This window comes from Canis aureus, chromosome 23, assembly GCF_053574225.1.
Source record: "Canis aureus isolate CA01 chromosome 23, VMU_Caureus_v.1.0, whole genome shotgun sequence".
Classification (NCBI taxonomy): Eukaryota; Metazoa; Chordata; class Mammalia; order Carnivora; family Canidae; genus Canis; species Canis aureus.
Window position 1 is genome coordinate 6,406,593 of NC_135633.1, and position 16,250 is coordinate 6,422,842.

The 16,250-nt window shown below is 37.7% G+C and overlaps 1 protein-coding gene and 1 long non-coding RNA gene across 3 annotated transcripts in view; one reads left to right on the forward strand and one right to left on the reverse strand.

Moving 5' to 3' along the window:
- Positions 1-16,250, reverse strand: part of LOC144294524 (uncharacterized) — a 267,849-nt gene that overhangs the window by 243,953 nt on the left and 7,646 nt on the right. The gene's annotated exons all lie outside the window — the stretch shown is intronic.
- Positions 356-13,601, forward strand: CCDC179 (coiled-coil domain containing 179). 2 transcript variants are annotated; one of them, XM_077866179.1, is made up of 4 exons: positions 356-540; positions 1,265-1,309; positions 2,173-2,272; positions 13,437-13,601. In XM_077866179.1, exons 1-4 carry the CDS (start codon positions 443-445, stop codon positions 13,443-13,445), a joined length of 252 nt encoding a protein of 83 aa, XP_077722305.1. In that variant the 5' UTR covers positions 356-442; the 3' UTR covers positions 13,446-13,601. The 2 variants fall into 2 exon arrangements, with proteins under 2 accessions (XP_077722305.1, XP_077722306.1); XM_077866180.1 differs by having other exon boundaries at positions 371-487; positions 2,168-2,272.

The window sequence follows — 16,250 nt, forward strand, 5'->3', positions numbered from 1 at the left end:
TGGGTCAAGAGTAAGGGGAGGGAATGGGGAGCCCCAACAGCAGGCTGAGGGGCAGGGCCAGGGACCAAAGCCAGAGGGCTCCCGAAGCCGAGGGGGCTCCCCAGGAAGAGGGCAGAGGTTGAGAAGTAAGAAAACGATGGAACGACCATGTTCGGGCTGGTGGGAGCAGGCCTGCTGGGAGAACTGTGGCAACCTGGGCCCTGGCTCTTGCCTGCGGGGCCAGGCGGGGAGCTGGGGGTGGGAGTGAGGGCTAGGGCAAGGGTGAGGCTCGGGGACAAAGGGAATTGTGATGGGTCTGGCAGGGAGCTGGGGGCAAGGGCAAGGGCGTGGCCCTGGGACAAAGGGAATTGTGATGGGGCCGGGTGGGGCCCGGGCAAGGCCAGGCGGGGGACAGGGTGAGCCCTGGTCACTGCAGGGGTTGTCCAGCCTGGGCCTTAGCAGCATGTGCCTGTGCTGCACAGAAGATGATGCCATCCAAGTGAACCCCGTGAGTGCCCAGGGCCCCCCTTCGCCCTGGGGCCCTGTGATTCCCACCATCAGGTTGTGACCACAGCGGGTGGTCCTGGGGCACAGGTTTGGGGGTCCCTGGGAAGTAGACAGACGAGATCCTGGGTTGCAGGACCCACTTAGGAGCAGGGAAAGCCCCCACCTCAAGTGCTTCTAGAAGTCAGGCACAGTCAGCAGGGTGCTTGTTGACTGACCCACTGCTCTGCCCCAGAGGTGGCATGGGGCTGACAGAGGGGGGAGGCAGGAAGTTTCTCAATATTGGGGAGGATGAGGGCAGGACATTGCTTCTGGCTCTTTGGATTAAACAAGTGGATCAAAATGAGGTGCAGGGGAGGTATTTAAGGTACAATTTAGAAATCAGCAGAAGGTGTGGGAACCCCACAAACTAAACAGCCAAGCTCCTCATATCTCAGAAAACCATACCGCTTGCTGGGGCTCCTCGGTCACCCCAAGGACCGGCAGAAACATGTTTTGATTTCTTGTCCACCCTTTTCTTCATGATAAATCTCAGTACTCTACATGCTCCCTCCATGTGGTTCATGACACTATTGCCATCCTCCACCCTGATTTTTACCTTAATGTTCTAATTCTGAGCCTGCCTCTTGCCATTGAGATAATATCCATATGTTACATAAATTTTTTAAAAAGTAGCATAGGCTTCCTATTATAATAACTAGTATTTCTATTTGCTCGTGTGTGTGTGTGTGTGTGTGTGTGTGGTTTGTTTTGTTTTAATTTCATTTTACCTTTTGTGTAGGAAGGGCCAAGATGGCAGCATCCTTCGGAAGTCACTGCAAGGCAGGTAATGTTTCAATAAATAATTCAATAAATAAGTTAAAATTGTACCTTGGTTATGTTCCTTTATGCCTAGTGGTCTCCAGTATGATAGAACGTTTATTATCTAGATGCTTCAGTGTCACCTTTCATGGGACTCTGGGATCTTGAGACCACTATGAGAATGAGTCTTAACTAGGATAACTTAAATGCTTAATATTCTTGTTTTTTAACGTAATAGGAATAGAATGGCTGGATCGTAGGGAACACAATTTTTTCATTGTTATAAAGTAATGTGACATAGTTTTCAAAGCCATTATGCCAAGTGTACTCCCAATGGAAATGGATAAAAGTTTCTCTTATTCATATAACCTGCACCCCGATGCTCCATTATCTTCAAAGCATTCCAGTTAGACCCTGAGATCTCTGCTACTTATGGAGGCCACACAATTGGGGACATAAAAATCGCTGCTTAACATATGCAGCATTTAAGAGAACTAAAGAATGTGCATGAGTTTTGTTTTCTTATTTCTATAAAGAAAATCCCTTTGGGTTTTTTTTAATGAGCATTACTTTTAAGACAAAAGTAAACATACATATCCATGAGCCTTAGATCCTACCGTTGCTGAAGTGGGAATCAAAAGTAAATAGTCTCACTTGAAAACTCTAGAGATGCTCCGATGGGTTTTCTTCATCTATGAACCCCGTATTTGAAAAATAGATTTGTTCCCACTTTTATGTAGCTATGTAAACCATATCCACTGACTGTGTTTATCTTTTTTTTTATCTTTTTTTTATTGGCACCAACCAAAAATATAACCAGCATGTTAACTTTTTATGTTATAAAAAGTATAATTTGTCTTCCTTCCCTTTAATTTTCCAAAAGTCCAGAGATAAACGCATTGAGAATATGAAAAACATAAGGAAAGAGAAGAGGAAATTTAATAAACGGTTTGCAAGACCTGCTCCTCTTCCAGAACCAGGACTCCTAGTAAGTACAATATAGGCATCCCTGGGTGGCGCAGCGGTTTGGCGCCTGCCTTTGGCCCAGGGCGCGATCCTGGAGACCTGGGATCGAATCCCACATCAGGCTCCCGGTGCATGGAGCCTGCTTCTCCCTCTGCCTGTGTCTCTGCCTCTCTCTCTCTCTCTGTGACTATCATAAATAAATAAAAATTAAAAAAAATAAAATAAGTACAATATAGAGACTTCACTAAAAGTAACAGGTCCTTAAATGCAAAAGATTTCTTTAATTTATGTAGTACTCTAAATTTTGGCTTTCCTCTTTCCTTTGAGAAATAGTGTAGGTGTAGTCTGAGAGATTACTTTAAAACTCCTCTAATCAAAATCTCAACTATTATTTAAATCTCTTTGTCTGGGTAAACTTTACTGATGGGACATGACAAGGTAGGGCTTTCTAAACCCTTCTTTAGGGGGTCTGAGATGGATTCCAGGCCAGGAGATTCTCAGTGCATTGGCAAATGAATTGAGGCAAGGACTCTATAGCAACTGAGGGCTTCTCTCTTCCTCTTGTACTCTCCCTGGATTTAGGGACTCTTACTCCTTGGAGGGCGTGTGGACCACAGTTCCACCACCCAGATGCTGTAGCCAATTCATGGTCATACCAGGAAATGAAGTTGGCAAAGTGGTCATTGAGAGCAATGCCAGCCCCAGCATCAAAGGTAGAAGAGTGTCACTGTTGAAGTTTCAGGAAACAACCTGGTTAGTGTAGCCCACGGTGCCATTGAGGGGGCCCTCTGATGCCTGCTTCACCATCTTCTAGAAGTCAGCATGTTTGGCAGCTGTCTCCGGGCAGCAGGTCAGATCTGTAACTAATACATTGGGGGTGGGCACATTGAAGACCATGACAATAAGCTTCCTATTCAGCTCAGGGATGGCTTTGTCTTCCCCAATAGAAGCAGGAATGATGTTCTGGGCGGCCCCTTGGCCGTCATGATACAACTTCCCAGAGAGCTCACCCACGGTCTTCTGGATGGCAGTGATAGCAGGGACTGTGGTCATAATTCTCTCCATAATGCCAAAGTTGTCATGGATGACCTTGGCCACAGGGGCCATGCAGCTGGTGATGCAGCAGGTACTGTTGATAATCTTGAGGGAGTTGCCATACTTCTCATGGTTCACATCCATCACAAACATGGAGCATTACCAAAAGGGTCAGAGATAATGACCTTCTTGGCTCCACCCTTCTAGTGAGCCCCAGCTTTCTCCATAGTACTGAAGACACCAGAGAACTCCACAACATATTGAGCAAGAACATCACCCCGTTTGATGTTGGTGGGCTTTTGCTCCTTCAAGATGGAGACGGGCTTTCCATTGATGCCATGTTTCCAGTTCTCAGCCTTGACTGTGCCATTGAATTTGCCAGGATGGAATCCTACTGGAACATGCAGACCATGTAGTTGAGGTCAATGAAGCGGTCATAAATGGTGACAACATCCAGTTTTTCAAAGTGAACTGTAGCTCCATCCACAGTTTGGCTATTGTGGACCTTGCTGCTGTAAACATCGGGGTGCAGGTGTCTTGGTCTTTCACTGCATCTGTGTCTTTGGGGTAAATCCCCAGCAGTGCAATGGCTGGGTGGTAGGGCATCTCTATCTAACTCCTTGAGGAGCCTCCACACAGTTTTCAGGAGTGCCCAACCAGCTCCCATTCCCACCAACAGTGCAGGAGGGTTCCCCTTTCTCCGCATCCTCTCCACCATTTTTGGTTTCCTGTCTTGTTAATTTCACCCATTCTCACTGGTGTGAGGTGGGATCTCATTGTGGTTTGGGTTTGTATTTCCCTGATGGCCAGTGATGCGGAGCATGTTCTCATGTGCTTGTTGGCCATGTGTAGGTCTTCTTTGGTGAAATTTCTATTCATGTCTTTTGCCCATTTCATGATTTGTTTGTTTGTTTCTTTGCTGTTGAGTTTAATAAGTTCTTTATGGATCTTGGATATCAGCCCTTTATCTGATATGCCATTTGCAAATATCTTCTCCCATCTGTAGATTGTCTTTTAGTTTTATTGACTGCTTCTTTTGCTGTGCAGAAGCTTTTTATCTTGATGAAGTCCCAATAATTCATTTTTGCTTTTGTTTCCCTTGCCTTCATGGATGTATCTTGCAAGAAGTTATTGTGGCCAAGTTCAAAAAGGGTGTTGCCTGTGTTCTCCTCTAGGATTTTGATGGATTCTCGTCTCAAATTTAGATCTTTCATCCATTTTGAGTCTATCTTGGTGTCTGGTGTAAGAGAATGGTCCAGTTTCATTCTTCTGCATGTGGCTGTCCAATGGTGTCCAGCACCATTTATTGAAGAGACTGTACTTTCTCCAGTGGATAGTCTTTCCTGCTTTGTCAAATATTAGTTGACCATAGAGCTGGGGGTCCATTTCTGGGTTCTCTATTCTGTTCCATTGATCTATGTCTGTTTTTGTGCCAGTACCACACTGTTTTGATGATCACAGCTTTGTAGTACAACCTGAAATCTGGCATTGTGATGCCCCCGGCTCTGGTTTTCCTTTGCAACATTTGCCTGGCTATTCGGGGTCTTTTCTGATTCCATACAAATCTTAAGATGATTTGTTTCAACTCTCTGAAGAAAGTCCATGGTATTTTGATAGGGATTGTATTAAATGTGTAAAATTGTCCTGGGTAACATTGACATTTTCACAATATTAATTCTTCTAATCCATGAGCATGGAATATTTTTCCATCATTTTGTGTCTTCCTCAATTTCTTTCAGAAGTGTTCTGTAGTTTTTAGGGTATAGATCCTTTACCTCTTTGGTTAGGTATATTCCTAGGTATCTTATGCTTTTAGGTGCAATTGTAAATGGGATTGACTCTTTAATTTCTCTTTCTTCAGTCTTGTTGTTAGTGTATAGAAATGCCACTGATTTCTGGGCATTGATTTTGTATCCTGCCATATTGCTCAATTGCTGTATGAGTTCTAGCAATCTTGGGGTGGAGTCTTTGGGTTTTCTATGTACAGGATCATGTAATCTGTGAAGAGGGAGAGTTTGACTTCTTCTTTGCCAATTCGAATGTCTTTAATGTCTTTTTGTTGTCTGATTGCTGAGGCTAGGACTTCCAGTACTATGTTGAATAGCAGTGGTGAGAGTGGACATCCCTGTCGTGTTCCTGATCTTAGGGGAAAGGCTCCCAGTTTTTTTCCCATTGAGAATGATATTTGCTGTGGGCTTTTCGTAGATGGCTTTTAAGATGCTGAGGAATGTTCCCTCTATCCTTACACTCTGAAGAGTTTTGATGAGGAATGGATGCTGTATTTTGTCAAATGCTTTCTCTGCATCTATTGAGAGGATCATATGGTTCTTGTTTTTTCTCTTGTTGATATGATCTATCACATTGATTGTTTTATGAGTGTTGAACCAGCCTTGCATCCTGGGGATAAATCCCACTCGGTCATGGTGAATAATCTTCTTAATGTACTATTGGATCCTATTGGCTAGTATCTTGTTGAGAATTTTTGCATCTATGTTCATCAGGGATATTGGTCTATAATTCTCCTTTTTGGTGGGGTCTTTGTCTGGTTTTGGAATTAAGGTGATGCTGGCCTCATAGAACGAGTTTGGAAGTATTCCGTCCCTTTCTATCTTTCAGAACAGCTTTAGTAGAGTAGGTATTATTTCTTTAAATGTTTGATAGAATTCCCCTGGGAAGCCATCTGGCCCTGGAGTTTTGTATCTTGGGAGGTTTTTGATGACTGCTTCAATCACCTCCCTGGTTATTGGCCTGTTCAGGTTTTCTATTCCTTCCTGTTCCAGTTCTGGTAGTTTGTGGTTTTCCAGAAATGCGTCCATTTCTTCTAGATTGCCTAATTTATTGACATATAGCTGCTCATAATACGTTTTTAAGTCATTTGTATTTCCTTGGTATTGGTTGTGATCTCTCCTTTTTCATTCATGATTTTATTAATTTGAGTCTTTTTTCTTTTTAATAAGGGTGACTAATGGTTTATCTATCTTATTAATTCTTTCAAAGAACCAACTCCTCATTTTGTTGATCTCTTCTACAGTTCTTCTGGTCTCTATTTCATTGAGTTCTGCTCGAATCTTTATTATCCCTCTTCTTCTGCTGGGTGTAGGTTTTATTTGCTGTTCTTTCTCCAGTTCCTTTAGGTGCGAGGTTAGCTTGTGTACTTGAGTTTTTTCCAATGTTTTGAGGGATGCTTGTATTGTGATGTATTTCCCTCATAGGACTGCTTTTGCTGTATCCCAAAGATTTTGAATGGCTGTATCTTCATTTTCATTAGTTTCCATGAATCTTTTTAATTCTTCTCTAATTTCCTGGTTGACCCTTTCATCATTTAGTAGGATGCTCTTTAACCTCCAAGTGTTTGAGTTTCTTCCAAATTTCTTCTTGTGATGAGTTCTAGTTTCAAAGCATTATGGTCAAAAATATGCTTTGACATGGATTTAAAAGTGCTTCCACATAACCTGTCATATTGCTTCCATGAGTTTTTTACTGGTAGTGTTAATTATATTTCTCATAGTCAAATATAAATACAATGGCCCTCCATTTTAAAGCCCTTCAGGTATTTGAGCAAAACTGTTACCTTCCTTCATATTCAGGTTTTCTTCAGGGTGAAAATCCCCATTTCCTCATCCATTCCTTTTCAACTTTGTACTGAGCCCTGGCCTTATTCAGGCAATCTTCAGGATGAGAATTATATTTTATTATGAAAATATTTGTGAAAAAATATATTTCTAAGAATTAAGATTTTTTTCTGTTGGTTTTCTTTTAGAAAAAAAAATAAGCACAGCTAATGGATATCTATGGCAATCAGTAATTTGCTAACTTTAGGTTCTAATAAGAGAAACTCAATTTCAGTGGCTTAACCAAATAGGAGTATAGTTTTTCTCCAAAGAGGAACTCCTGACCTAGGCAGTCTATACCTGACATGGTGGTTCCAAAAATCACTAAAGAAGTTCCAGGTTCTCTCTATCTCTATGATCCTTCAAGCTTTTCACGTGGCTATCATTTGCATGGTCTCACAAAGGCTTCTACAATAGGAAACATTGTGTTTACATTCCAGGAGAAAACAGTATAGGACAAAAGGCAAGAAACATATGCCAGCAGCTGAGTCAACTCCCCTTTAGGCAGAAAAAGAGCCTCCTTTATATATAAATATATATTTATATACAAATAAAAATATAAAATATATTTGTATTTTATATACTTATATACAATTTATATATTTTTATATATTATATTATATATTTAGAAATATGTTATATATATTTTATATACATATATATAATCTTGGTTGTGGTAATGGTTTCATGAGTATACATGTGCTAAAATATTTTAAAATTGCACACTTTAAATATGCACAAGTCACTGTATGTCAACTTTCCTTCAATAAAGCTGATAATATATATATATATATTTATATGTTACATTGGGTTCACTCTTTGAATTGTATAATTCTATGGGTTTTGACAAATGCATAACGTCTTTATCCACCCTGACAGTACCATACAGAATAGTTTCACTGCCCTAAAAATCTCTGTGCGCCACCTTTGACCCTTTGCTCTTCCTTCACCTGCCTCAAGGCCCTAGCAATCACTGAACTTTTTACTGTCTCTATAGCTTTGCCTTTTCCAGAATGTCATATAGTTGCAATCTTATAGTATGGAGCCTTTGAAATTGGTTTCTTTCACTCAGTAATATGTATTTAAGGTCCCCTCATATCTTTTCATGGCTTGACAACCCATTTCTTTTTGTCACTGAATAATATTCCATTGTTTATATGATCCCATTGTTTATATGGTAAACAATGGAAACAATGGAATCAATGGTTTAGTCATGCACCTATTCAAAGACACCTTGGTTGTTTCCAATTTTGGGTAATCATGAATAAAGCTGCTATAAATATTCATATGCAGATTTTTGCATGAACATAAATTTTCAACTCATTTGGCTAATTAGGAGTACAGTTGCTGGATCATATGGTAAAACTATGTTGAGTTTTGTAAGAAATTGGAAAATTGTCTTCCAAAGTAGCTGTTAATTTTGCATCCCTAACAGTAATGAATGAGAGTTTCTGCTGTTCCACAACATTCTTGCCAACATTTGATGTTATCAGTGTTTTGGATTTTAGCCATTCTCACAGGTGTGTAGTGATATTTCATTGTTTTAATTTGCAATTCCTTGTTGACATATACTATTGATAATATCTTCATATGTTTGTCTGCTATCTGTATAACTTCTCTGGCACAATGTCTATTTCAATGTTTTGCCCACTTTTTAATTGAATTCACTTTCTTATTGAGTTTTAACAGCCATTTTTATATTTTGGATACCAGTTCTTTATAAGATGTGTTTTTGCAAATATTTTTCCCACTGTTTTCATTATTCTAATAGTATCTTTCCCAGAGTAGAAGTTTTCAACTTTAATGAAGTCTAATTTATTAATTATTTCTTTCATGGATCATGCTTTTGGTATCGTATCTAAAAACTCCAAGATCACATTGATTTTTCTCTTGTATTATCTAGAAGCTTTACAATTTTGCATTTTACATTTAGGTCTATGATACATTTTGAGTCACTTTTTGAAAAGTACAAGGTATCTAGATTTTTTTTTTTTTTTTTTGCATATAGATGTTGTTCCATTTGTTTTAGTACCATTTGTTGAAAAGACTGTCCTTTCTCTATTGTATTGCCTTTGCTCCTTTGTCAAAGATCTGTTGACTAACTATTTAGGTCTATTTCCAGGCTGTCTATTCTATTCCATTGAATAAAATATTTATCTGTTCTTTCACCATTACTATACTGTGTTGATTACTATAACTTTACTGTAAATCTTGAAGTCTGGCAGTGTCAGTCTTCCAATTTGGTTCTTTCACTTCAATGCTGTGTTAGCAACTCTGTATATTTTTGCTTTACTATATAAAATTTAGATTCAGCTTGTCAAAATCCACAATGTAACTTGCTTGAGTGATTTAAATTGTGTTGAATCTATAGATCCATTTGGAAAGAATTGAGTCTTCCTGTAAATGAACATTGGGCTTCTCCTATTTATTTAGATCATTGACTTTTTTCGTCAAATTTTTATAGTTTTCCTCATTCAGACTCTGTACATATTTTGTTAGATAGATTTATATCTAAGTATTTCCTTTTTTTGGTATTAATGTAAATGGTACTCTGTTGTTAACTTCAAATTCAAATTGTTCATTACCGGTATATAGGAAGTCAAATGACTCTTCTGTAGTAGACTTATATCCTGCAACCTTGCCCAATAATTCCAGGATTTTTTTTGTTTTTCTTATTGTTGATTCATTGGGATTTACTACATAAATAAATATATCATCTGTGAATAATAGTTTAATTTCTTCCTTCCCAATCTGTATACCTTTTTCTTTTTATTTATTTATTTATTTTAGTTTTAGAATTGCATTAAACATTTATTTTCACAGCTCATCTTTTACAAAGACAATAAGAAATTCCTGAAGTCCACCTTTGAGTTCTTTTGGGATTCACTTTGACTAAGCAACATTTTTAGTTGAGAAAGGTGTTTCTTTTTATTTTCTTTTATATTGCATTAGCTAGGATTTCTAGATGATGTTGAATAGAAATGTTGAATTACTAGCATTTGCTTCTGATTATTTCTTAGTTTCCTTTTCTCTTTACATTATCAAACTGTTCTTGCATCTTGTCCACTTTTCCATTAGAGCCCTTAGCATAATTATCATAATTATTTTAAATTTCCAGTCTGATCATTTCAAAATCTCTGTCATAACTGAGTCTGGATTGGATGATTGCTTTGTCTCTTTAGACAGTTTTCTTTTTTGGTTTTGTTTTTTACTTTTTAGCATGTCTTATATTTTTGTTATTGTTAAGAGCCAGACATGATCGATTAAGTTAGAAAATAAGATAGATAAGTCTTTAATGTGAGGTTTTGTGTTTATCTGGCTAGGATTTAGGCTGTTTTTTTGTTTTCTGTAGCTGTGGTTTCAGAGGTAAAAATTCATTCCCGGTTTTTGTGTCTCCTCTTATATTTGGGTTCCCCTGTAGCCTCTTTCTTAAATAAGAACTGAGGCTTGCAGTTCTTTAAGCTGACCTCCTTGATGTTATATAGGAGACTTATTAATGTGGTGGCAAGTTGTTGGAGCAAGAGAAGCATATTATAGGCCTATGAGTAGATTTTAACATTTTAGTGAGCCTGTGTCCCTAGGACATGACTTTCTCAACAACTACTTAGCTACCCTTACCCTTCAGTGAAACAGGAAGGCTACAGGGGACTAGAGTTGGGTATTTCCCTCTGCTATGTAGAAGAGTATAGATTTGGCTGTTTCCCTTCCCTAGGTCAGTAAGGGTTTAATAAAACCCAGGTTCATTAAGTTGTGATAAAATGGTTTCCCTTGAGGACAGTCCCTATTAAGGAGGAGAGCTTGGAAGAATTTCAAAATAGTTGCTTTTCCCCTCCCACTGCTGGAAGCAAAAGGAGATTTTTCCTCCTGATTATTGCAGTAAGACCTGGTGGGGCTCCTGGAGGTAAGACTCAAGGAAATATGGGGGCCTCCCTAAGACTGACCCCTGCACTCTGAGTTTTTAACTTTGAAGCTAATCCATCATGAGGTTCAGCAATTCATCTGTTGAGGTTTGAGTTTTCCTACTGGAACAGTATCAGCTCCAGCAGCATCGTTGTGTCTCCAGTTTCCAGCACAGCAGCTTGTCCCACGATCGAAGAGATGTTGATTTTCCATTTGTTCTGCATTTTTCTTGTGAGGATGGGACTGATGATTTCCAAGTTCTTTGACATGTCAGACTGGAAACCCCACTTATATATCTTTGGTCAAAACTGAGTCCCTGGCCACCCCAAGCTGCAAGTACATTTAGAGTAGTGAAATGCTGAACTGGCTTCTTTGCTGCTCTGACAAGAATTGAGGTTCCATTAGTGTGGAATAAAGTACTTTCTTTTTTTGGGCTGTGATGGTCCTCCTTTCATAATTCACCCTCCTCTCTTAATTTTGGAGTAAATACAAATTATGAGTAATGGTTCAGCCCTTCAGCTTTTTTTTCTTCTATTTATCTTTGCATAGTCAAGGGGCCTTATGCATTGCCACCTAGAAACTCAGGATCCTCAAGCTTCTAGAGTTACTGCACTGTCTTAAATATCTACAGTTCTTCTCTTGCAGATATGTTAGTGTTTGAAATACCATCCACATAATCATGGTCTCTCAGATATGCATTAAGATATTAAGATATGTCTGCACAATGTATCTTACATCCGTATAGTTATCCCTTAGTAAAATATAATTATATGGGATATGGGGAGGGGAGGGAGCAGTGATTCTTGAGACCATCTTTCTGTTGAGTATGGCAATTACCACTTCTGAGCCCTTTAAACTTTTGACTAATTTCCACACATTAATTTGGCTAATTTTTCTATCTCACTGCCAATTCAGATGTCTTGTGCCATCAATCTTTTCTCCTCATGACTTACTCCTCAACACCAAACCATTTAGGATTTTTCCATTAAAAAGCTCCCTCCTTTCTTTCTTGAGCTACCAGTTTTATGTAGAAATGCCTACAGAATTGTTCTATCTCAATTAGAGATAATTATCTCAATTATACAGACAACACACTTGAGCTCTCAAAGACAAATAAAATGTCTCTATAAAAATATAAAAAACAAAACGCATGATACGTGAGAAGCCTGAGTTCAATCTGGTACTTAGTACTTATTCTCCTTACTACATGGATTCTTGGAATTGTCTTCAAAACATCTAGATATTTTTCCTGTGGCCGTATTACGCAGAATGAAAGTTCAGATATCCTGTAGAAGAGAAAATACACCCTTTTCCCAAGAAAGAACATCAGGGGCTCAAAGCCCCAAAGTACACACTATGCTAAAGGGCCTCTCAGGACTCACCAAAGAATAATAATAGCAAGGAGGTACTGTGAACACTCTATTCTAGTGTTTCTTCTATATATTGACCAAGATGTGTAATGTGTCATATTTAAGCTTGAACTCTCAGTGCTTCTCAAATTTGGTCAGGACCAATTTTGTTTCATTTGGTTTGGTTTGATTTCCAAATCATTGTGGACTGTCGTTGTGTAACATATGATCAGAATGTCACAGCAATGTCAAATTGTTATAAATGAACATAAGTATTTATTCCCCATTTGCCTAAATAATCTTGTTGCAAAGTTGTAATGACTGTTAGACTAGCACTAAAACCAGGCCACACAGAATAACACATCTTTAAACTGTACTGATCCTTTCACTGTTTTTCCCTTTAAACCTTTTGCAAATTGTTGAGTTATAAGCAGCATCCCTACTAACACCCTCTTCTATTTTTCTTTCTTCTTAAACTGATCTTTGGCTTCAAAAAAATATAGCAGTATTTATACAACTTAAATGGTTTGGGATGAAAATAAAAATCTGAGTCCATACGTATAAGTATCTTTAACATATGGGTTGGGCCCAGTAGAACAGAGGATGAAGATAGAGCACTCAGTTGTAAAAAGTTTGACAAAGTATTTTTGTTTTGATATTTGTCTCTCTAAAGTCTCTATACCAAAACTGCCTCTTAATTATTTTATTAATAATCTTAATCATGGATATTAAAATAATCATGAAATATTCTCTTATGGTTAAATTCCTGCCAATACTGATATTTCTATTTTTACTTATTTGTCCCTGTTGCTCACTTCAACTCATTTCAAGACTTAAAAACTCTCAATGGATACATATAATAATATGCTTTCTTGGCCAACCAAAGATCATAAGACTGGAAAAGAAAACTCCTTTTAACATCCCTGTCACATCCATTATGTTTAGAAATGACTTTAACCTTTTCTCTAACCTGTTGTTTTTGGTTTCTACAAATTCTTCCTCCTTGTAGTGTTTGTTATCTGACTCATAGAAGAAAAAAATTTATATCATACTCATTCCCAGATATGAGTTATTTCATAAAAGTGCTTTTCATATCTGGCTATTATCTTAATGTGATGTTACAATAATTTAGAATAGCACTTCTAGCTCTTTATAAAAATTCCTTTGTGTAAGAAAGCCTACTCCCTTTGAGATCTTTTCCAGATGATTTATTACTATGTATAAACTTTGTATAAGTTTCCTTATATACATTTTAATTGAATTTATATCTATGTATTTTAATTTCTTCCAGTGGACATAAAGCTGAATGAAGTCTGTATGGAAGAAATCATGCCAGACCAAAATATGTGCATTTATGACATCAAGTGGCATTTCATAATTTGACTTCATTTGAAAAATAAAGACACCTCTCTGTTGTTTCAGCAAAATAAAAGCAGTGCAACCATCTGACATCCAAGACATTGAGTCTAAAATTTTATTAATGACCATAACTAATTACCACTTTCTTTTCTGTGGTAAATTTGAGATTTGCTGCTTTTCAACAAACAATATGTACAGGCCTTTAAAAGTGATATACTCCTCTTTAAAGTTTTACAATTAAATTTATGACTTATCTAAAGATTTAGAATTATGCTTTAATAATAGGGGAAATGCCCCTAACTTAGAAGCAGCCAAATATATAAATCAATTAAAAACAAACTTAAAGAAATGAGAGTAGGGGATTTTAACACCCCATTCACAGCAATGGACAGATCATCAAAGCAGAAGATCAACAAGGAAACAAGGGCTTTGAATGACACATTGGACCAAATGGATTTAACAGATGTATTCAGAGCATTCCATCCCAAAGAAGCAAAATACACATTTTTTTCAGTGCACATGGGACATTTTCCAGAATATATCACATATTGGGCCACACATCAGGTCTCAACCCACAAGGTCAGGAACACAACAGAGAGGTCCACTCTCGCTGTCATTCAACATAGAACTGCAAGTCCTAGCCTCAGCAATTAGACAACAGAAAGAAACAGAAGGCATCCAAATCAGCAAGGAAGAAGTCAAACTTTTACTTTTGCAGGCAACATGATACTCTCTGCAGAAAACCCAAAGACTCCACCAAAACATTGCTAAAACTTATACAGGAATTCGGCAGTTGCAGGATATAAAATCAATGCACAAAAGTCTGTTGCATTTTTATACATCAATAATGAAGCAGCAGAGGGGGAAATCAAGGAATTGATCCCATTTATAATTTCACCAAAAATTTTAAGGTACCTAGGAATAAATCTAACCAAAGATGTAAAAGATCTGTGCTCTGAAAACTATATTACACTTATGAAAGAAATTAAGGAAAACACAAAGAAAGGGAAAAAGATTCCATGCTCATGGATCAGAAGAACAAATACTGTCAAAAATGTCTACACTACCCAAAGCAATCTATACATTCAATCCAATTCCTATCAAAATACCACCAGCATTTTTCACAGAGCTGGAAAAAGCAATTCTAAAATTTGTATGGAACAAGAAAAGGCCCTGAATAGCCAAAGAAACATAAAAGCTGGAAGCATCACAAGTCTGCTGTATTACAGAATTCAAGTTGTATTACAAAGCTGTAATCATCAAGACAGTATTGTACTGGCACAAAAACACACAGATCAATGGAACAGAATAGAGAATTCAGAAATGGACCCTCAACTCTGGGGTCAACTAATCTTTGACAAAGCAGGAAAGAATATCCAATGGAGAAGACAGTCTCTTCAATAAATGGTGTTGGGAAAATCGGATAGCCACATGCAGAAGAATGAAACTGGACCACTTTCTTACGCCATATACAAAAATAAACTCAAAATTGATGAAAGACCTAAATGTGAGACAGGAATCCATCAAAATCCAAGAGGAGAACACAGGCAGCAATCTCTCTGAATTCAGCCATAGCAACTTCTTACTAGACACATCTCCAGAAACAAGGGAACAAAAGCAAAAAATAAACTATTGAGACTTGCTCAAGATAAAAAGCTTCTGCACAGCAAAGGAAACAATCAACAAAACTAAAGGGCAACCTACAAAGTGGGAGAAAATATTTGCAAATGACATATTAGATAAAGGGCTAGTATCCAAAATCTAAAGAACTGATCAAACTCAATATTCAAAAAGTAAAAAAAAATTATGAAATGGACAGAAGACATGAACAGACATTTCTCCAAAGAAGAACTACAAATGGGCAATAGACACATGAAAAGATGCAAAACATCACCATGCATCAGAGAAATACAAATGAAAACCACAATGAGATACCACTCACACCAGACAGAATGGCTAAAATTAACAAGTCAGGAAACAACAGATGTTGGCAAGGATCCAGAGAAAGGGGAACCCTCTTGCACTGTTGGTGAAAATGCAAACTGGTGCAGCCCCTCTAGAAAACAGTATAGAAGCTCCTCAAAAAGTTAAAAATAGAGCTTATGAGCTAACAATTGCACTTGCGGGTATTTATCCAAAGAATACAGAGCGATTGGAAGGGGGACAATATTTATAGCAGCATTATTAACAATAGCCAAAATATGGAAAGAGCCCAGATGTCCGTTGACTGATGAATGGATAAAGAAGGTGTGTGTATACATACATTATGCTTATTATATTGTATATATATGTATATATATACATAATGTAATATTGCCTCAGCCATCAAAAATAATGAAATCTTGCTGTTTGCAATTACATGGATGGAGCTAGAGTGTATTATGCTAAGCAAAATAAGACAAAGACAAATATATGATTTCACTCATACGTGGAATTTAAGAAACAAAACAGATGAACACAGAGGAAGGGAAGAAAAAATAAAATAAAAACACAGAGGGAGGTAAACCATAAGAGATTCTTAACTATAGGAAACAAACAAGGTTGCTGGAGGTGAGCAGGATTGGGAGGATGGGGTAACTTGGTGATGGCATTATGGAGGGCACTTGCAATGAACATTGGGTGTTATATGCAAATGATGAACCACTAAATTTTCACCCTGAAACTAATAATACACTATAAGTTAATAAACTTAAAATTTTTTTAAAGATTTTATTTTTTCATGAGAGACACAGAGAGAAAGAGAGAG

Bases quoted from the DNA above. Each gene is read 5' to 3' on its own strand.
- CCDC179 (XM_077866179.1), top strand. From the start codon at position 443: ATGTGCCTGTGCTGCACAGAAGATGATGCCATCCAAGTGAACCCCGTG. The intron at 541-1,264 runs GTTGTGACCACA...CCTTTTGTGTAG, and splicing joins CCTGTGATTCCCACCATCAG to GAAGGGCCAAGATGGCAGCA. The intron at 1,310-2,172 runs GTAATGTTTCAA...CCAAAAGTCCAG, and splicing joins CGGAAGTCACTGCAAGGCAG to AGATAAACGCATTGAGAATA.